The 23722-nt window shown below is 34.2% G+C and overlaps 1 protein-coding gene across 5 annotated transcripts in view; it reads right to left on the reverse strand.

Annotated features, from left to right (window-relative positions):
* Positions 1–23722, reverse strand: part of TENT4B (terminal nucleotidyltransferase 4B) — a 58397-nt gene that overhangs the window by 1931 nt on the left and 32744 nt on the right. For 3 of the 5 annotated variants that reach the window (XM_027869411.1, XM_027869410.1, XM_027869409.1), the window contains 9 exons: positions 15421–15541; positions 13892–13999; positions 11650–11778; positions 10205–10418; positions 9040–9166; positions 8844–8947; positions 8558–8745; positions 6268–6432; positions 3064–4460 (listed from right to left, as the gene is read on the reverse strand). In XM_027869411.1, coding sequence (XP_027725212.1) covers positions 4284–4460; positions 6268–6432; positions 8558–8745; positions 8844–8947; positions 9040–9166; positions 10205–10418; positions 11650–11778; positions 13892–13999; positions 15421–15541 — 1333 coding nt within the window. In that variant the 3' untranslated portion in view covers positions 3064–4283. Of the gene's footprint in view, positions 1–3063; positions 4461–6267; positions 6433–8557; positions 8746–8843; positions 8948–9039; positions 9167–10204; positions 10419–11649; positions 11779–13891; positions 14000–15420; positions 15542–23722 lie in introns of those variants that run through there. The other 2 variants (XM_027869413.1, XM_027869412.1) reach the window with 2 other exon arrangements.

Below are 23722 nucleotides of genomic sequence, written 5' to 3' on the forward strand. Positions count from 1 at the left end.
ATATGGTAAATCAGACAGCATGTTACAGTTTTAAACACTTATTTTCCACAAAACTTCCATTTCTGTTAGACTTAAGAGTGATCTAAATCTCAAAGTAAAGGTTTAGAACCTGAGGAAAAGCAAACACAATATTTTCAATGAAACACATCATACAAATGTTTGTTTCAATATTTATGCTACATTATTACTGAAATGTTTCATTAAATCAACTACTTCACTGACAAAAACTGCAATGCAAAAATTTAATTCGATTTTTTCCTACTCAATTAAACTTGCACCAGCCATTCATAAAATCCTGGCTAATAATGTTACATAAATTATATAAATCAATCAGGAAAACATTGCTTTCCACTCATACACAGTTTACAGAGCTGGTCAATGAGAGGAAATAGCAAGTTTTTCTGGTTGTTGCTTTAACCATTTTTATTATTTATCAGTTTGGAAATATGAAATTATTAGAAGAAAAAGTCCGCCATTAATTTTCTAAAATTTAGTTCTGAAATATCCATTTCCCTAGGAACACTCCCTAGTTAATAACTGAATTCCACCCCCCATTTGTTAATATCAAAATGATTAAAAAACCAGTAGCAGGCTATAATTGAAGGCAACCATAAGTTTCCAACTGTGGATCAAATTTAAAGCAATTAACAGGATATCATCATAAATAACAAAAATTCCAACAAAACTTACAGAAACCTATTAATGATGGTTTCTGAACATTTCAACACAACCATCAATAAAATTACCCTGGTCATCCTAGTTATAAAGGCTCTTGCAAAGAACAAATCACAGCACTATGGTTCTGCTATTTACAGGTCACATTAATTTGATAACCCAAACACTAGTTCATGGGTTAGGGAAGTGTAAGACTTACCATTAGTGGGGCTAGGGGTGGGAGTGGGGGTAGAGGTAGGGGTGGGAAGAAAACCCAATGTGATACAAAACCCCAAAGGAAAGAGAAAAAACAAAGTCTTCGTTGCCCATGCTTTGCTCTGATGAACTGTGAAGACTCAGTTGAGGAAAAGTGGAACCCAAGCAAATGATAGCCTAAATCTCAGGAGCAGGCTCACAGAGAAGCAAGCAAATAGAAAGTAAATCAAAGAGGCACAAATAGACATTTAACCCTTTGGGAGGGTTCAAAAACAGCTAGACATAAAACCAGTAGGTTTTATAGCTCTAACACTACAATAGAAACCAAATGCAATACATCTCTCCAAAGCAGAACACCTGGTCTCTTCATCCTTTGCAAATACTGACACTTTAACTGATTTTTAAAGTGTATAAACAGCCTTTGAGCAATATCAAAATATAATCATTCAGAATCTATATTTATAATTCTTGATGCTTCAGCACTTCAAAGAACCATTATCCCATTTCTATTAAAATTTTAAAAGCAGCTAGACACATATGAAGCACAAACACAACCAACAAAAATAAACTTTGACATAAACAGGAATCATTCGTAAATATCCAGTTCTACAATACTACAAAGGAAAATGTTTCAAGGATGCTGATGAACTACAATATTTAGATGAAACATTTATTTTTTCAGTCACAAAATCTGCACAAAATATTGAAAACTCAAAAGGAATTAAACGGGAGTCAAATACAGAGATGAAATGTACAAGACAAATGAGCAGGCAAACTAAAAGTTCTTGAAAGTATTTTACTTCAGATTGAAAAATGAACAGTTCAACTGTCCTATTTAAATAAAGATTTGCAAGATATACAGTATTTACGAATACAATGCTGGTCATTTGAGGAAATGTAACACACACCTCAATTTTCCTTCATGCTTTTTTTTTTTTGTCTTTTAGAAAGATACTGTTTACCAAAAAGAAACTTCAGCAGTCCAGGAAAAGCGATTTTTCCAATAAATTTATGAAAACCATAAATTGAGGCAAACCTAAGATTCCCAATGGAATCAAGATTATCTTCCCGCTACCACCACCTTAAAATAATCACATGCTTACTGAAACACTAATACCTGCACCCTAAGAGTACATTTGCTTTCAACAATGAGGGTGATTCTTTAAAACACAAAAACAAAACAACAACAAAAAAAGTCAGTGTGGCCAATGCAACACAGATCTTTGCAAGTTTTATATATCTGAAACAGTTTGCTAATAGCAGCTAATACCGGATTATATAATTTTATAAATAATTTCTCCCTAAGCAGTAAACAAAAGTCTACACATTCACAATAATCTAAAAAACAAAATAAATACTGTGATTATGCATAATGTGGTATGACTTGAACTAGTTCTATAAACAAAAGCTCAACATCTTGTTGATAAAAATTAGTTGATCTGAACAAAATGTGAATCTAAAATTTAAAACATTGTCAAATTAACATCATATTTAAAACTCTTATACTGTTTATACAAGTAAGTGTTATGAGTTTCCATCTTTTGGAACGTATTTTTCCTTTTTGAAGTAAAAGACTATCATATTGAAATATTGATTTCAGTGATGACATTGGTTTTGGTCATATTTTAGCATTATTTTATTTAAAAAGTTGTTGCACTAATAGTGTCCATTACTGTCTGGTTGGTATGGATTTTTGTAACTGTATATAAAAGAAAAATTTAAAAGCCTATATGTGTGTGTGTGTGTGTGTGTGTATGTATATATGTGTGTGTGTGTGTGTATATATATATACATATATACACACACATGTAAGATGAATACATATACATACATATGCATATAAAAGATCCTCATCTCAGGAATGGCTTCATTTAATAGAGCCGTAGACACTGATGATGAACGTAGAAGCGCTTTTCCCTTCCAAGGAAGCGTTTGCACAAATGCCATTTAACATTCTATTATGTTCAATTTTCCCCAGCTCAGTTTCAAACTCAACATGTGGTGAATAACAGAATTTTACATCTCATTTGCACTCAAAGCATTCAACTGACCACAACCTAAATTTACAGTATGATTAAACAAGTCAATATTTAAAAAAGTTTTAATTAAAGGTAACAATTCAGTGAAAGGGTAGGATAAAGAATGGGATGACAAGAAGTGTTTGGTCTTAATAAGGCAATACGAAATATGTCCTTTATCAAAGACCATTTAATTTTTAGAGATAAACAATACCAAAAGCATAAAGTGGAGTATAAGAAAATAGTTTTATCAGTATGATTTCATTAAAGCTTAAACAGTTATTCTCTCCCACAGAAGTTTAGCATGAATTTAAAAAGAAGAAAAAATGAGAAAAACAAGTACACGCGAGCACAAAGGTTAAAGAAGCTGGCATGCAAATGTTTGTAGAACTCGAGCTGAGGTGTTTTTTTTTTTCTTTTTACTGCAACAAGAATGGACAACATTCAGGTGGCTTTTTTTTTTCCTTTTTAGGAAGAAAAAAAAGACTGCAAAGAAAAACAAAGTAGTGTAATTGCCCATTGCCAAAGACAACGGTACTATAGAAAACAGCTGCAAGTTAATTATCAGAGATGACTATAGTTTCTTCAGTGTTTTCACAAAAATACATAGTACACATTTTACAAAATAAAATAAACTTCTTTTGCCACCATAAATCTTTTCTTTTTAGAGGAAAAACTTTTGCAGCAGGTCACAAGTATTCTATTAATTCATTTCAATGCTGAGGAAAACAAATTCTGAGTAACAGAACTAATCACGTTCCTACATATGGATGTTAAGATGACAATTCAGATTATTTTTCAAACTAATCCTGAGAAAATTCTGTTTACAATTTAAACAGTAATGTTATGTAAAAAGTATTAACAAATCCACTATTACAAATGTCAATTTCCTATAATATGGTCTTCTATATATACACACAATAAAATGGTAAATATATGCAAAAATAATAAAAAAAATCATGCACAAATCACTTTCACCTTTTAAATCTGGTTTTCCCACAAAATACAATTTTTCTCCTTTCCCCCTCCTTTTAAACTTTTAGTCTTTGTTCATACCACCCCCTACACACACTGAATACTACCCCTACAATTCAGCATAAAGCTGATGGGATATATTTATTTTACATTCAAGCTTTTAAATCTTAAAATGACCCTGTTATATAGCATATGACTTATCAAATGAGCAGCCTTTTTTTTTTCCTTTTTGTTTGCTTTTTGTTTTTGTAGTTGTCAGTCTTCATGATCCATTCCGTGGCGAGCTGGGAAAAAAATGCAGTTGCTAATCAACGTCTGAACAGTCTGAAGCTCCTGAATGAATCCCAGGACTTGCTATCAAACTATCCTGTAGCATGAGATCATTGCACACAGAAGAACAGTCAATCATAAAATTGGTAACTATCTACAAAGGTCTGAAAGGGCTGCGTCCCTCTTGTGTTTCCTCTTTTTGCCATGGTAATACTGATTATTTGATTTGCCTTGATGCTGTTTGTTTGTCATCAAGGTGCCATGGCTTGTTTGAGTTGTACCTTGGAAGCCTTTGCTGGAAGAACGAAATAACCTTGCTGATCCATGCTGCAGAAAGGAGAAAAAAAATCATCAATATTATATATTAAAACAGAAAATAGTCCTAAATATCAATCCATGTTTAAATAATAGTAATGATTATCATCATTTTTAAAGAAAATTTTTTTAAGAATTGCTAAGTCTTCAGAAAGAGTTAAACCTGATCATAAGATGCTATAACAGTCACCACTTAATATTACATTAATCTGATGTATTTAAAACTTCAATATCCAACCTTCACTAGAGAAGCACTTCAGGCAAATAACAAATTATTCAAGGCCTACAGATATAGATGTGCCTTCCTAATAATGTTCTATTTATGCTAATATTAAAATTCCTCCCTGACCACATGTTAACAATAGACGACCACAAGACAACAGCAGAACAAATAAATGAGACAAATTATATTGTGTACTCCCCTTCATTGTGTGTGCAAATGTAAGGGGCAGGGCAGGGAAGTAATGGAGAATAAAATATGGAATATTGGATACATTTGTCCTGTCACATCGGGCCAATGTTTTGACTAATTTTGCTGAACTATATTTTTTCTCAGCAAACATTCTCTAGTTGGGAGAATGGTGAAGAAGGATTATATTCAGAAATGAATGTTAGGTAAGAACAAAAAGCATCAATAAAAACAAGAAGTTGAGTTGACCAAACTTCAAAAATTTCCTATCACACACACACACACACACACACACACACACACAAAGACTGTTCTCCCTATTTCACCTACTATAGTAGTCACTCACAGACCCAATCCCACTGCAGATAAGCATCAGAACTTTCATCTGTTCCATTTTTGACCTGGCCTGGTTTGTCCCTCCCTAGACAGCCTGCTGATCACTCCCAGGAGTTCACCATACTGGCATCAGACTTAGCTTAGTTAATATCTCAGAACTCCCAAGCTCAGGCAACCCATCAGCAGCAGGGATTACAGGCATATGCCACCAAGCCTGGCCAGAGTTCTTTTAAATAATCTTTATGACACTTCTAAAGTGTCTGTCTTCTTTAACAAAGTACAGTTTGAATAATATTCAATTTTTAAATACATCTGGGAAATTAAGAACATTTTTTACTGTAGTGTAATGTAACACAGTGATACCTTTAGATGTTGAAAAAAGCACTTCTGTGCTTTTACTTCTTGCATCTAATTTTATAGTTTGCTATTTCCTTTGTCAGCAGTTGTTTCTTGCTGACAATAGTCTCTCCTTGTTGTCATGTTACTGTATATAGAAAACAACTTTTTTCTTTTCCATTTTGATTCACTATTCATGGACACAGCAATTTTTAGATAACTAAAAGACTTGACTAAAGTACCACTGTATAACTATGGCTTTTAACAAGTCAAAGGTAACATTAATCAACCACTCTTGGCTAACAATAGTTTGTTCGATTCAGAGCTCAGCACTCAAATAGAGTGCTTCATATCAACAACACACAAAACTCCAAAGTACCCAAGAGGTTATATATAAACCATGTTATAGAATCATGCAGAAAATGCTTATGGTAATTAGCATTGCTTTGAAGCATTATGTTAGCCTTTCTATAAAAATGAATGACCCATTTAAGGTACTAGATTTAAGTATAAATTGTGTTGATTTGAAAAGAACTGTCATCAAGAAGAGTCTTATTAGGTACCCACTGTACTATGGAATTTTCTATATTGACAGAATAAATGTATTCCTGACTAATAATTTTCTTTAAATAGGCTATTATTTAAATAATTCATATTTTTCATATTTAACATTAAAATATTCCTTCAAAATATGCTGCATTAAAGATGAATAATGATTAGAATAGAAATTTCACACACCTGAGATTTGTTAGTGCTATTGGCTGAATTAGGAGCTTGGCTGTTTTGTATTTTCCCTCCTGACTGGGAGGATTCCAAAGATACTTCTTGTGATCCCACTCTGTTCACAGTAGACTGACGACAAATCAGCTGCTTTGATGTTTTGCATGGCGTTGCATCAGAATCCTTAACACAAATCACACACTAGTCAGAATATGTAATAGTTAAAATGTTTAGTATCAAATATCAGTAACAGGAGAAAATAATAAAATAATTACCACAACAAATATCTTTTGACTAAATGAATCCTTTTAAAAGTTAAAGAGATCTAAAAAGTTCTTAGAACTGATAAGATTTTTTTTAAAAGAAAACTTAATTTTTGTCTCTAAATTTAACTACTGAGTTTAAGGTACTTACAAGTAGCTAAAAGGGCTCCTTTTAATTTTCAAACATAATTAAAACCCTATTCAATACTTAGCTTCTGTTGTTTCCCCTCAAGTGGAGCTTCAAAAGTCAGTATTTTAATTTTTTCCATTTACAGTAACAACAGTATGCTGTTTGTTGAACTAAAAATTAGGATGACAGGATCAAAGATTTAAAGCTAGAAGAAACCTTACAGGCCATTTATCTAATCCAGCCTCCTCATTTAACACTGGAAAACTAAAGCTTATCAAGGCTAAGTAACTCATATATGGTCACAGAATTAGTAAGTATCAGAGACAGGATTTAAACCCAGTATTCCTGACTCAAAGTATAGTCACTATACCATGCTGTCTCTCAGAAGACTCAAGTTCTAATTCTGGCTCTATCACTAACAATCTGTATGACTTAAGAGAAGTTTCTTCTCTTTGGACCTAGATTTATTATATATAAAATGATGGCGTTGAACTAGGTAATTTCAAAGACTCCTTAAATGATTAAAAATTTTTAGTTGATGCCCAAATGGCTATAAAACTGTACATACCTTTTGACCCAGCAATGCCACTACTAGGTTTCTATCCCAAAGAGAGCAAAGAAAAAAAAGGGGCCTATATGTACAAATATATTTATAGCAGCTCTTTTTGTGATGACAAAGAATTGGAAATTGAGGGGATGTCCATCAATTGGAGAACGGCTGAACAAGTTGTGGTATATGATTTTGATGGAATACTATTGTGCTATAAAAAATGATGAGCAGGATGCTTTCAGAAAAAAACCAGGAAACACTTACATGAACTGATGCAAAGTGAAGGGAGCAGAACCAGAACACTATACACAGTAACTGCAATGTTGTGTGATGATCAACTATGAATGACTTAGCTATTCTCAGCAATACAAAGATCGAAGACAATTCCAAAGAACTCATGGTGAAAAATGCTATCCACCTCCAGAAAAAGAACTGATGGAGTCTGAATGCTAATCAAAGCATATTATTTTTTACTTTCTTTTTTTCATGGCTTTTTTTTTGGTCTGTGGTTTCTTTCACAACATGACTAATATGGAAACGTTTTGCATGATTGCATATATATAACCCATATCAAACTGCTCGTCCTCTCAATGAGGGTGAAGGGAAGGTGTGGGGGGGGGAGAATTTGGAACTCAGGATTTTTTAAAACAAATGTTAAAATTGTTTTTATAATTGGGAAAAAATTTTTTTTAAAAAGGAAAAGAAAATTCAGTTATTCAGACCTATTAGTGTGAACTTCCATGACAATGGGCTCCATATTACTCTCTCAGTGTATGCACCTGGTTTCTGTGCAGCTCAGTTGTACTCTTTTTTTTTTTCTTTTTCCTTCCTGTCTTCCCTCTAAGCCCTATACTCTCACCCCTATTGACAGTAACAGGTTTACACAATCCCTAATTTTTCTGTTTTGTGGCTGCTCTGCTTTCTCTCACAAGAATCTCTGACTTCACCCTGAGACTTCTGTGTTTCACAGAATTTCAGAGGGAACAGAAAACATGTTAATGGATCTTGAGTATGCAGATTTATATATACACAAACTGTACCATTTGCTGACTAGCTTATTTTTTAATCAATGGACATGTCACTCATTTTGATTTACTTATTAGTAGTGCTTTTATATCCTCTGTAAAGTTCAAATACTTATTAACTGTGAAAAGTTTATACCTCATTTAAATGAGTTCAAATTTAATGTTCTTAAAGAAAACTATTAAACAAGTAGAACACCAATAACTAATCAACAAAGTAATTTAATAAATAACCTAGAAATTATTCAGTAATCAAAAGATGAATTAACTTTAAATTTTCAGATACAGTTGGTTCAACAGAAGAACTTCTAATTCCAAAACAGATTTATTTTTAAATACTTACAACATCACTAGAACTGGACTGCGTGGCAGAAGAGGAAGACACTGGACCTGATGAAGAGTTTGAAGAGTGTTTACTAAGAGATTCCGAAGTTTTACTTCTACATTTTCCCAGGGATTCATTCTCTTCAGATAGATTATTGTTACACTTATCTAACTGTTGATTATCTACTATCAAGGTAACACCGTTTCCTGAAAGAGTGGTAAGAAATTGGAAAACGTTTCTTCCCATAAATATGCACAATGTATAAGAGTCCATGTAAGATTAAATAAATACAGGAAAATCTTACCATTGCATGAAGGTTCAGGTCTGTTCTGCAAGCCCCACTGCTTTGATATCCAATCTCTATAGGTAGCCACTTCATCTGTCACTCTAATTATTCTACCTAATATGCTGCAAATGTTTAAAAATGAAAAACATATTAGAATATAAAAACACCGGACTAATGAGTTGATTTGATCCACTGATTTTAATTAAATTTTTACCTTTCGGTTTCATTGTTGGGATAGTATTTTGCTATTGGTGATACTGCATGACTCAAAACCACATATGCATAATCAAAAGCCTGTTTCACTTGCATGGCACCATATGAACTCCTTCCAACATCATTGCCTTAAAAATAAATGCATACGTAAATGTAGTAAAGTTTACCATTTCTTTGACTTGAAATTATAAAATTTTAAATTCTATTTCATCTCACAGCACATAAGAACCTCATACAAAATTTTGGCTACCTCCTTTTACAAATGATTCCATACCAAATCTCTCAATGTAGCTATCACACATCCAGTACTTATTTTTAAGGCATCTTCAGATGACTTAAAGGTAGCTTTGCCAAAAAAGATTATATCATATGTAAAAAAACACAAGCCAAAAGAAGCTAAGCCATAGCTTCCCTCAAAGTTCTAACACTATTAGCATTTCTAATTTCTAAATTTCTTCTCCATTTTCCCAAAGGGTAAAAGAACAGAGCTAAATCAGAAACTGAAATTTCTACTGGCATATAGCCTTAACAGAATTCTAGATGATTAGTTCAGTTTCCTAAACTATATCTACCTCTTTTAAACTTTACTAGTGAGGAGTACTCCTCTTCATTCATTGTCAAAATGTCTAAGAAAGAATGACTGTAAACTTTTCAAATGATGACCAATATAAAAACTGGATATAAACAAATATAACACTGAAAATCTAAGGGAAAAGGTACTTTGTTGGTCCTTTTCAAGATAACACTAAATTAATGAAGGCAAAAACAAACTAAACAAAAACAATGACATGAGAGAACAAAACTACCTCCTTTAATCCATTAATCAAGATTAATTCAGCTATATACCTGTATTTCTCATTGCCATTAACTATCTCCAAACTAATTATACATTAAAGGTATAATATCAAGATCCTAGTTGAAATCTTGTTAGATACAATGGAAGACATGTAAGCCTCAGAAAAAGGTTATCAAACATATCACACACATGTATATCACATAATAAATGCTTCTTTTTGACTGACAAAGGTGAATATAGGATCTTCTCCAAATTCATATGGAAGTTATTCTCTTGGTCTGCCTCAAAAGGTAAGCTATTTCAAGTTACATAAACTGACTGGACAACCTGCTTTCTATGGATTCCCATAGATCTAAACTGACTTTAATACCTGGCTGTAAGGGGTCTTCAATATATAGCATTGATGGCCGGTAGCCATCCAACATATTTTTCTGCACTTCATCTTTGGCCACATATGAACCACCATCCTTTATCCGGATGCCAGTCTTGAGATAATTGAAGTGACGTCCATACAACTCAAAAAATTCTATTAAGAGAACACCATAGTTGGTATTGGGTATGCAAGCATCTTCCCTGGGATGCAGCTGGAGAGAGGGGAAAAAAGAACAAATTTTATTGATTCTTCCTTGGAGTTTAGGAAACAAGAAATACTACCTCTATTTATGGAATTTTAAAAGAATATTTATTAAGTATCACAAGGTACTGTATTAGGAGCTAGGGAAGATACAAAAATTATATAAGACACAGTCTCATATCCTCATAAAGGACCCTGTCTTCACAGAGTTTATAGTCTAATGGGAGTATAACATATACACACAAATATAATAAAATGCCACGATAAGATAAAAATGTAGAACAAAATGCTATGTGAAATCAGAGGAGGATGAGGCTATTTGTTAATAACGGGGGATCAGAGAATTCTTCACATAAGAGATGATATTTAGGTTGGCTTTAAAAGCAAAGAGGAGGATGCAAGTTATTTCAGAAACTGCATAAGCAGAGGCATGGAGACACAAGTGTACAAGCTATATTCTGCAGGCTGAATCCAATTTGGGTTGAGACTCAAAATGCAAGAAGTATTAAGAAAATTTGAATTTGAGAGAATCTCTAAATGGAGTATATACATTAACTACAAAGACAACCCCATACACTAAGGTTATCCTAAGCACTGCAGCAACCACAGGTGTCATATTGTAGGGGCAGATATTTGGCTGCTGAGTATTATGGCAGCCATGAAGGCTAGGAACTTATTCGAAAAGAACCAGAACCATAAATACTGGAAAGTCACGTTACCACAGTATATTAATGGTGTACAGTTGTCATGTGCTGGTGGTGTTGACTAGAAACACTGAACTAGAACCATATTACTTCACATCCTAAATACAACAAAATGTTTACAATACTTATTCTTCTTGGCTGGAGTATCCTAACTCAAATACCTAAGTCTTATATAATTAGAAAGAGTTGTATATTACTTTGTGGCCACAATATGCTCCGATAGTAGTTTTTTACTACTACATAACCATTAAAAAAGCACCTAAATTTTATGGAGACTCATATTATTGGCACATACATATTATTAAATTTATAAAAATCAGACCTTAATTATGAGTGGCAAAATGGTACAATGAAAATAATGAAATACCTACAAATTGATATAGGACTAAAAATAGAAAACTAATAATGCTCATTTTAAAGAATAATCATGCCATTTGAAGTAGTTTAACAATAATTAATTAGAACTTAATTTTTTTTAAATGTAAGTATGTATGAAATTATAATGTATACTGGGATAGTATGTTCCATATCACTCACCTGAAGAAAACTGACTGCCATTAAAAAGAGACTATAAGAACCAATTCCACCTGTGAACACTTCGTTAAGGTCTCTCTGTAATAAGAACTGCTTCAATACTAAAACCAGGTAAGGTAATACAGGATATTTCTGAAAAAAAGAAAGTTATATTTTGATTAATTCCTATAAAAACCTTAAGAACTCTAGGAATGACCAAAGAATAAAGTAGGTTCAGTCATTCAAATAATTACCTGTAACAGTGCCTACTGTAGAAGAATGCACTGTCTTCAGCACTACCCCTGACAAAATTTGGTGAAATGATTTATAAAGAATTTTACTTTATATCTTTAAATAAAGATTTTCTCTTTAGCCATAATTTTAAAAGATGGAGATATTTCAATATACATTATAGAGAATGCAAGTTAAGTGCTTTGTATTTGGTGACTCTTACTTGATAACATCACTACTTGATGCTTTTAGTAAAGCATAAACCACACAAGAAGAGTAAATTTCCAAGCATTCCAAAACACTGAATTGGGAGTTTCAAGGAGCTGCTTCACTTTGGTTACAGTCAATCACACAATCCCAAATGCAAAAAAGGCAATTTTTAAAATTATGATATATTAAAACTTTAAAATAATCCTGTTGTACTCAACAGGCAAACCCAGATTTTAGCCACCCTGAATTGCAAAAACAAGCTGTAGAAACATAAAAGATAAATAGAAAGAATTAAAAAAAAAAAAAAGAAGAGCTGTTGAAGGCTAATGAAGAAGAAAAGCCCAAAGGTTTAACTTAAATGTCACGAAGTACATAAAGCACACAAAGGCTAAGAAGAGGAAACTGATAAATTCTTTTCCAAAAAGAACCAAGGAAAATAGGCTCAAGGCTATCACAAGAAAAAAAAAAGGTTGAAATATATGAATAAATGTGTTATGGCTTGGGAATTAAATTCTAGAATAGGGGGCAGCTAAGTGGTGCAGTGGATAGAGCACTGGCCCTGAAGTCAGGAAGACCTGAGTTCAACTCCGGCCTCGGACCAAACACTTGACACTTATTAGCTATGTGACCCTGGGCAAGTCACCTACCCCAATTGCCTTTAAAAAAAAAAAAAAGAAGAAGAAATTCTAGAATAGGTTAATAAGATAAAAAAGAACATGGAATTTGGTATGATGAGTTCTGGGTTCCGGTACTAGATATGACATACTATTTTGTTACTGTAGGCAAAAATCGATTTTTCTGACATTAAGTATCTTTATTTGTAAAATGGAGATACCCAATAAAGATATCCCTTTGTAAATTATAAAAAGCTTTATATAATAAATAGATACCATCCAAAAGGAATGGTGTAAGCATCTACCCCCCCTGAAGGCAAGGGAATACAGAGCACCTAACTCCTTTGACCCCCTTTCAACTCATTTTCCACATAAGAGAGAATCAAGGTGGAGCAATTAATTAGTAATTTATACATTCATTTAACAAGCACCAATTTAAGCACATACTATTTGTTAAATGATGAAATGCAAGGGAAAAACAAAAATATCTGTCTACTTCTTAGGAAGCATCAACTTATACAAAAGTAAATATAAAATATAAACAAAATAAACAAATTAATTTTAATGGAAAGATAACACTGATGTCTAGGGACAAGGACTATCACAGAAGATCTCGAGAGCATGACACTTGAGCAAGCCTTAAAATCAACTGAAGATTTCAAGACACAGAAATGAGGAGGGAGAATATTGCAGGAAGGATGAACAGCTTGTGCAGAAGCACAGGGTATAGGAGATGGCATATCTTATAAGGGGAACAAGGAAGTAGGCTCCTTTGCAAAGAATGTAGAGGGTACAAGGAGAAGTAAATAAATTGTTTAGGGCTTTTATTATAGAAGTAATAGGGAGTTAATGAAGCTTCTTGAGCAGGGGGATGGCATGACCAGACCCATGGAGCCATATAAGAGGACTGACCAAAGAAGGAAGATGTTGGAGTTTATCGCAGTTGTCCAGAGGAGAGGTGATAAGGACTTCAACTTCAAAGAAAAAAAACTGTTCTGGAGAATAAACTATGAAACTAGGACAGTTTGGCAGCAAGATCCACTTGAGTTAACAGTTTCAGTATTAAACATAAATAGAAAACAAAATCATTTCTGATGAATACCATAATGGAATCCTTTTAAAAAATTACATTCTTGACACATCTTTACTATAAGCTACACTCAAATCAAAAGTATTTTTCTGAACGCATATTCCCAATAATATTCTCTAACCTTGGTAAAATCTTTGATAAGTTGGGCGGCTTTCACTCCATTTTGTACATTAAAGCTGATATCAACTTTTACTTCAGTGAATGAATCTGTTAGCTTAATAATGGGTACCTAGAGAGACATAAAAGTGTAATTAAATGGTTGAACTTATAGTGGAGGAGAAAAGTGAGAGGATGGAGTTAAAAGTTAGAAGACTGAACACATGGACAAAATTTCTAGTTAAAAGTTATCTTATTTCACAGTTTACAGATTATAGACACTAGGTATTTAGCCAACTAATACTTTTTCCTCAAACTTATTATGTTTCAGTCCTTTGTCAGTCAGTCAATAAACATTTATTAAGCACCTACTATGTACCAGGCACTGTACTAAACACCAAGGACACAATAAGAGGCAAAAGACAGTGCCGCTGCCCTCATGGAGGTCACAATCTAACGAGGGTGACAGCAAACAAACAAATATGGACAAACAAGCTATATACAGGATAAACAGAAGTAAATAGAAACTAGAGAAGCTGGGAAAGGCTTCCTGTAGAAGATGGGATTTTAATCCTTATAGTAATTCATCCTTTAAAACACAGATACATGATAGGAGCCTTTGTTAAAATTTCCATCTTGAGACCATTATATTTTTAATTCACTGTCAAATATTTTTGTGTGCCTACTATGGACAAGGAACTTTTTATTCTTCATATTACTGAGATGATTCCAGTAAGAAAACACATTGGACTTTTTCACTGGAATCAGAAGCTACATAAGGAAGCCATTTAAAAAAGCCCATTTCTAATACTTGGAAACTGAATATTATATTAAAGTAACAACTTAAAAGATAACCTAGAGCAAAAGGTCTATGAAAATGAATGAAAATTTCACTAATGAAAAGTGGGAGAAAATAAAAAAAAATCTGAGAATAAGAGCTTATTTCCAAATATCAGACAGTTTAAAGGTTCCCACAAAATGGAAACAGACTCTCTTTTTTGCCCCATCAGCTACACAATATTTAGGGCAGGGAAACTTGCCTAGAGACACTTACTAATCTCTACTAATCTCCCTCAAAAGAAAAATTACAGGTGTCTTGCTTTAAGAAAACCCAATTTCCTAATGGAGATAATTTATTTTGTATTTATATCATTATATTTATTATAAAATTATAAAAGATTTCATTTGAGGTTTTTGTATTAAGTATTATCACTTCTGGTGCATTTATAGTACAATTTGGTTTACAAAACTTCAATTTACACACAACTTTTAAAAAACAATGTGAAATACATTAGTTTATATACTAGCATCTTGAACTAATTCAAGCAGTTCTCAAAAGTTTTGGTATCAAGATCTTTTTATGTACCTAAAAATTACCAAGGACTTCAAAGGGCTATTAATAGCTAATAACTACAGACATTTACTATATTCACTGTTAAAACACTTTAGTATTGCTATGAGAATTGCTGCCATGAGGACCTATGCTCTGAGGACCAGGGGTGCTCTCAAGCCTCAGAGAGTCCAGAGAAGTAGAGCCATTGAGGGAGGACTTACAGTAGCTTTGTCGAGTACTTTCACAGAATCCTCATCTGCAACCTTATGTTTTCGAAGAGCCTCTTCTAGAGTCCACAGGGGTAAATTCTCCCATTTCCCAAAGACCACAAGATCAATGTCACTAAATAAATGAGATAAAATGTTGAAGAAAAAAAATGTTTTAATTCACATTCAAGCATTCAGACTACTAATAATTCCAATTTAAATTTAAACAATTTAAAATTCCAGGAAGACATAGAAAACTCTTAAAACTATACCCAAAATTAAGTCCAGTAAGCTACTTGGTAAGAACCAGGTTATTTTGTTTGTATGTCTGTTTGTTTTTAGAGGATAGTGAGTTTACTTTAATGCTTTTTTCTCAAAATCATTTTTATAGAAATTGAGACTGGAATATTCTTTAAAAAATTAAAGCAGAAAGGGATAATAATATTTAATCTTCAAAAAACCTAGTCTCATAAACTTCCTTTTTAAGTTAGTTTTACAATGATTCTCACTTAGATTCTACACAAATAAAAATATTAGTAAAGGTCCAATTTTGCAGAACATATACAATATTCATATTGCATACTACCATAGGAGAAAAAAAAAGAAAAAAGAAAGTGAACCAGAGTGGCCTTGTACATCATTCTCACCCTTTAGGGGTAAAAAAAAGAGGTAGTTTTGGGAAGAAGAACTGGAGGGACTGAGTTGTCTGTCTTCTACTCCCTCCTTTCCACATCTCGTATCAGCAAGTACTCCCATCTCAAGGCAACAATCCTGACTAACACCTTTATGCTAACAGCCTATGAATTGGTGAGGTCCTGTTTAGGAGATTGCAGATATAAATCAGGGCCCTGGAAAAACTATCTCATCAAAGAAACAAGGATCGAGGAAATTCCTGAAGGCCTGGGACAGCTTCCTTTTGCTCTTTAGATCCCCAGTGCCTAACAAAGTGCATGGAACACTTAATAAAGGATTGTGAAATTGAAGTCAGTCATGCTCTCTGGAAGAGTAAAGGTTTTAAGGCATGGGAGCAAGGAATTCCTCAGTCCTAGAAATAGTAACTGTTCGAGTAGAGCCCTAGTAACACACAAGATCACTTACACCCAAAGAATATTTAGTTCTGCAATATAAGCAAGAATATTTTATTATAATTCAACTAGCTTCTCAGCAAATCTATTATCATTTTTGTGAATTTTATAGGAAGTTATTCATTTTAGTACTTTCCAGTTGGCATGCCAGTTGCTAAAAATTAATGCCATTTATAATGTTTTCATTCTCTTTTTATTCAAAATTTTCTTATACAATGACTATCTCATCTCATTTTTAGAAAGATGATAATGAAATTATTTTCTACTTTAACATAATTTAACTCAATCTGACCAATACTTATAATGGACTGGGATATAATCTAAGACACAAGCTAAAAGAAGAATGTGAAATATTTCGTTCTCTGCATAAATTCAACAAACATTTATCATGCACCTTACTGTATGTTAGACTTTATGCTAAACACTGGGAATAAAATCCAAAGACCAAAAAAAACCACCTCAGTCTCTTCACTTAAGAAGCTTACATTCTATTAGAGGATCCAACATGAATACAGATAGGAAAACAAAAACTAATTGGAGAAGAAAGAAAACATTAACTACTGAGGCAGGTGGTCAGGCAAGACTTCACAGAGGAAGTACCACCTTAGTTAATTCTCCTAGGCATTTGAGAAGTGAAGATGAGGAAAAGTGAATTCATAACATGGAGGCATTTGCCTCCATACATACATACAAGGGGAACAGCTAGTCTGGCTGCAATGTTAACTATATAAAGGTGAATATATATGACATATAACCAAAAAAGGTAGATTAGAGCCATAGAGCAAAAAGCCTTCTGTGCTGGGATAAGGAATTTATTTAAAAGGCAATACTACCTTAGAGTACATAAGTGAAATGGTCAGAGTATGCTAATATTTTGGCAGCTGTTTGGAAGAAAATGAAAGCCAGTAGACAGATAAGGAGATTACAAGATGAGTGATAATGATGGCCTGAAGTAAAGTGGTTTAGTGGCAGGAAGGGGAGAATTCAAAAGATGTCATGGAGGTAGACCTGACAATACTGAACTGACTGAATGAAGAGGGCCACAGGATCATAGATTTAGGGGTGTAAGGGAGCTTAAAGTTAACTAAGTCTCCCTCTCTCATTTAAGCATGAGGAAAAACTAGAGCTCAGAAGGGCTACATGACTAGCCCAGGGACACACAGTCAAGTTATCTGAGGCAAGACTCCAAATCCAGCACCCTCCTATCCATTATACCCTGGAGATCAAAGAAGGAAAATTCAAAATGATCCCAAGGTTATGAACTTGAGAGACGGAAAGGATGATAGTGTTCTGTCAACACATATAAGGACATTTGGAGGAGGAGGAGGAAGGTTTTAGGGGAAAGGTGAGTTTCCACTGTGTACATGCTGAGTTTGAGATTCCTATGTGACAACAAAGTGAAAACTTCAAGTAGATAAGTTGTTTTTTTTTAACTTCTTCACAAAGGAGGCAGTTGTATGGTTCATATCCAAAGGGAAAAGAACTAAAGAAGGAGCTAAGCTGAATAAGAAGAAAGGTGTTATAGTTATATGGAGGGATCTGAACTTTTGAAGGTCTGAAACTTAATTTGAGGAGTAGAAATCTGGGAGAACTTAAGTAAAAGTTGAAGGAGTACAACTTGGGCTGAAGAAGAAGGGCTCAAACTGAAGGAGAAGTCAATCATAAAGTAAGCTAAGTTTTTTTTTAAATTTACTTATTTTGATTTATCAGCAATCACTTCCATAAGCTTTTGAGTTTTAAATTTTTCTCTCCCTCTCTCCTCAAGATGGTGCACAATCTGATATGGGCTGTACAGATATATTCCTATTAAACATATTTTCACATTAGTGATGTTGTAAAAATTAGAACCAATAAGAGGAACCACAAGAAAGAGAAAACAAAACAAAACAGAAGAAAAAAAATTGCAAATAGTATGTCTCAATCTGCATTCAAACTCCATAGTTCTTTGTTTGGATGTAGATAGCATTTTTTCATCATGAGACCTTTGGAGATGTCTTAGATCCTTGTATTGCTGAAAAGGGTTAAGTCTATCAACGTTAATCATCACACAACGTGGCTGTGACTGTGTACAAAATTCTCCTGGTTCTGCTTAGTTCACTCAGCATCAGTCCATACAAGTCTTTCCAGGTTTTTCTGAAGTTCCCCTGCTCATCAATTCTTATAGCACAATATATGCACCACAACTTGTTCAGCCATTCCCCAATTGATGGGCATCCCCTTGATTTCTAATTTTTTTGCCACCACAAAAAGAGCTGCTATAAATATGTTTGTACATGTGGGTCCTTTTCCCTTTTTATGATTTCTTTGGTATACAGCCCTAGAAGTGCTATTGCTGAGTCAAAGGGCATGCACACTTTTACAGCTCTTCAGGCATAGTTCCAGATTGCTCTCCAAAATGGTTGGATCATTTCACAACTCCACCAACAATGCATTGGTGTTCCAATTTTCCCACATCTTCTCCAACATTTATCATTTTCCTGTTTTGTCATGTTAGCCAATCTGATAGGTATGTGATGCAGTACCTCAGAGTTGTTTTAATTTTCATTTCTCTAATAGTGATTTAGAGCATTTTTTCATATGACTATAGATGGCTTTAATTTCTTCATCTGAAAGTACCTACTCATATCCTTTGACCATTTATCAATTGGGGAATGACTTGTATTCTAATAAATTTGATTTAATTCTCTATATATTTTAGAAATGAAGCCCTTATCAGAGACACTGGTTGTAAAATTCTTTCCCAATTTTCTACTTTCCTTCTAATCTTGGTTGCATTGGCTTTGTGCAAAAACTTTTCAATTTAATATAATCAAAATTATCCATTTTGCATTTCATAATGTTCTCTATCTCCTGTTTGGTCATGAATTCTTCTGCTCTTCATAAATCTGATAGGTAAACTATTCCTTGTTCTCCCAGTTTGTAAGCTAAGTTTTTAAAAAGGAAAGTAGGATAAAACAAAAACAAATGGGTAAAACAAATTAAGAAAGTAGTGAGAAAGGGAGGTATCTGTCAAGTTGTTGAAGAAAGTCCGGGAAGCAGCTAGGTGGTGCAGTGGATAAAACACTGGCCCTGAAATCAGAAGGACCTGAGTTCAAATCTGGCCTCAGACCAAACACTTGACACTTACTAGCTGTGTGACCCTGGGCAAGTCACTTAACCCCAAATGCCTTAAAAAAAAAAGAAAGACAGGAAGGTTGGATATGGTTGTCAAGTTAAGAAGTAAAAATACTGAGTCTTAATAACACATCAGTTTATAAAATAAGGCTGAGGATCTCACAGTATGGAAAGCATTGAGTTTTGAAGCAATTTGCACTGAGTAAAAAATGTTTATATTCCTGCCCCAGCCAAGGGACTATTACGTGTATTAAGAGAGCAGGCCAGCCATTCTTCTAGAAGAGAAGGTTGAATGTGGGCTTAAAACCTTACCACTTTCTAGATTATCAGAAGCAATAAAGTACTTCTAAATAAATATATGCATACGTAGATGGGTAGATAAATGAATTATAAAGGTTCCATTTCCAAGATATTTAATGATTCAAAATTTATTTGAATAAGAGCTATTCCCCAACTGATGAATGGTCAAAAGCTATGAATGGGCAGATCTCAAAAGAAGCATCTAAGCTATCAAGAATCTTAAGGAAAAAATGTTCCAATCATGAATAATTAGAAAAACACAAATTAAAGCAACTCTGAGGTCCCACTCATCAAGTTAGCACAGTTAACAAAAAAGAAAAATGACAAATGTTGGTGGGGCTGCGGGAAAACAAGCATACTGATGCACTGTTGGAGCTGTAAACTGGTCCAGCCATTCTAGAAAGTAATTCGGAATTTTATAGCAGCTGTTTTTTGTAGTGGCAAAGAATTAGAAACTAAGGTGGTACCTATCAATTGGGGAACAGCTAAACAAATTATGGAATATGAATGTAATGGAACACTACATGCAAGAAATGGCAAAAAGGACAGGTTAAGAGAGACCTGAAATGACGAATAGTGAAGTGAGCAGAACCAGAACAATTTACATAATGGCAACCACACTGTAAAAACAACCTTTATCGACTTGAGAACTCCAATCATATGCAATGACCAAGCAGTATTCCAGAGGACCAATGATGAAGGCTACTCCCTGTCAGAAACGAGATGAACTCAAGATGCAGAATAAGACATTTTGGACATGGCCAATGCAGGAATTTGTTTTGCTTGACTAAACTTGACTAAGGTTCTGTTTTTGTTTTTGTTTTTCTTTTTAAAAATGCAGGGAGAGTGAAAGAGGTGGAAGGAGGAGAAAATGAATGCTTGTAAATTTAAAAATGGGGCTATTAGGTGGCATAGTGGATAGAGTGCCAGGCCTGAAGTCAGGAAGACTAATCTTCCTGAGTTCAAATCAGGCCTCAGACACTCAGACACTAGCTGTGTGATCCTGGGCAAGGCTTTTAACCCTGTTTGCCTCAGTTCCTCATCTGGGAAATGAGCTGGAGAAGGAAATGGTAAATCACTCCAGTTTCTTTCCCAAGAAAACCCCAAATGGGGTCAGAAAGAGTCAGACATGACTGAAACAAATGAACAACAAATTTTTTTAAAGTAAAATAAAATAAAAGTTACATTAAAAAAAGACCACCATACGCTCGTAGCTAAAAGTAAATTTGAGGCTCCTTCTAGAACCAGATGCTCTGAGGAAGAAGCAGAAGCTCTGTTCCAAGGAATATGATGGGAATCCACAGGTTTTGTCAGGTGGGAAATCATCCATTAAGGATCAGAAGAAAAGAATAGTGGTGGTTGGTAAGTCATCTGCTCCTGAATGCTGAAGCAGCAATTTGCTAAGTGAAAAGTCTAGCACTTTCCTCAGGGCACGGATGAAAAGTGTAAAAGAGAATTTCGTAAGATTTGTCAAAATGGATGACTATTATCCTAGTGGTTCATACAGGCACAATGATACTGCTAAAACAAACCTAGAAAGCACTGCCAAAGGTTAGAAAAACTTGGGAAAAAAAAAAAAGAAAATCTTAGGCAAGAATCTGAAGACCATAGGAGCAAAGGCAGAATTTTTCATCACTAGTGCCCACTGAAAACCAGAAATGCAAACTAAAAAAACTTATTTGGGAAGTAAACAGCTGACTAAAAAGATGTTAAATGAGAATAAGATTTGGATTGCTGGATCCAAGCTTAAAATATAGGAATGAAAGACTACTGGCCTGTGATGAAGTACACAGAAAACCAAGATAAAGATGGACTTGCCTAGTGTCTTGCAAATCTAATCAAAAGGGCTCTAGACTGAAAAGGCTGGACTAGGAAGAGGAGGTAGAAGTGGAGGTGGGAACTTCCTACCCACCAAACTAGATAATAGAGAGTAGCTACAAAGTAGGAAGAAGAGCAGCTGAGATAGTAGATCACAGAAGCCAGAGTCAAAACATAAGGTTTCAAAAGTCTGTGTGCAAAAATGCACGACATTGAAGCAACAAGTGAACTAGTGGTCCTAATACAAGCAGGCAAATATGATCCCATAAGTATCACTGAGGTTCAGAATGAGACCTATGACTGGAATAAGGTTCTGTATTCAGTTGCTGCTCAGCTGGTTTTCAGTTGTGTCTGAGTCTTCATGACCCCATTTGGGGTTTTGCTAATTCCTTCTCCATTTCATTTTCCAGATGAGGAACTGAGGTGAACATGGTTAAGTGTCAGGGTCAAACAGCTAATAAGTGTATTAGGCCAGATTTGAGCTCAGAAAGATGAATCTTCCTGACTCCAAACCCAGCCTTCTCTGTCCACTGTGCCACCGAGCTGCCTGTTCTGGATGGGTATACCTTATACAAAAGAAATAGGATAGGAAGAAGGAGATTAAATGTGTTGGGGGGAGTGGAAGATGGGAGTGGAATAGCACTGAATAACCAGGGAATAGAACCATGGCAGAGTGCATTGGGGTAAAAATTAGAAGAGGGAGAAACAGAAGCATTTTGTCATTGGTGTATACTACAGAACACCTAGAAAGAGGAAATATATGACAAATTTGGAAAACAAGGATGGCACAGAAGATCTATGTAGTTCTGAAAGGGAATTCCAATCATGCAGACAACTGCTAGAGCTCTCATTCTTCCAAAAGGTGAGCAGCTAATAACTTCCTCATTTAATTTAATGATAATTTCATTCTTTCAAAAAAGTGTAGAAACCAACAATGACCTTGTGCCAGGTACCTCTTCCCCTCTTTTCCCTCTCTGCCTTGCTTTTTATGTGTTTTTTCCTTCCCCCCACTGGAATGTAAGCTTGAGGACAGGGACAGTCCTTCTTCCTTCTGCTTGTATTTATATTTCCAACTCTTAGTATAGTGCCAGACACATAGTAAGCACTTAATAAATTTAATTAATTGTTAATTGTTAATAAATAACATTGTTAATAAATTAATAAATACTTGTTGACTTATTTGTTGACCGATTTCAGGGGTTAAAATAATGAAAACTTTGTGAAAAAGTGACCTCATAGAGTTTGAAAGAAAGAAAAATACAGGCATAATTTGACACGCTCACTAAATTTTTAGAAAGCAGATTTCAAAGGATTCAGAGGAAAGATGGACAGGATACCACAAACTGAGGAAGTTAACTCAGGGGGGATGGGAACATCTCAAGAATAAAATTCTCAAAACATAAAGGAAACAATTTCAACTAGAAGGAAAAATAGGAGCTGTCTTAAGATACTCAAACATAAACAGGGGCCATTAAACATACATATGAATCCCTTTACAAATTAATATTAGCTATGTTCTATTGTACTTTTATTTTGTTAAATATTTCCCAATTATATTTTAATCTGCTCCTGACCTAGGGCAGAAATTGTGTCTTTGGCACCTATGTCTTAAGAGACAAATTCGGATGCATAGAGAATTTTTCAATTAAAAAAATACATCCAGAACACAGAAGCCAGGGTGGGTAATACAAAGGATGAATACAAAAATGTGACAGGGTACTATAAAAACATTGTCTGGAATGCTAAAGCCCAATATTAGATGAGGTTTTTAGGGAAAGCTAAGGACAACAGCAATAACGAAAACAACAGGAGGGGAGTTGTTGCTTTGTAGCTACTTTGGGAGGGGGGAAGAGAAAGATCAAAAAAGGGATAAGACCATGCTCAGAGTGGATAGGACAGTGACTTATAACAGAGAAAAAGTAGAGTTTTCTGTTTTGTCTGCCAAGAAGAGAGGTCTTCGGACTGAAAAGAAGAGAACTAAAATGGCTAATAGCAAGTAG

Source organism: Vombatus ursinus, unplaced genomic scaffold, assembly GCF_900497805.2.
Source record: "Vombatus ursinus unplaced genomic scaffold, bare-nosed wombat genome assembly UNPS02014793.1, whole genome shotgun sequence".
Classification (NCBI taxonomy): Eukaryota; Metazoa; Chordata; class Mammalia; order Diprotodontia; family Vombatidae; genus Vombatus; species Vombatus ursinus.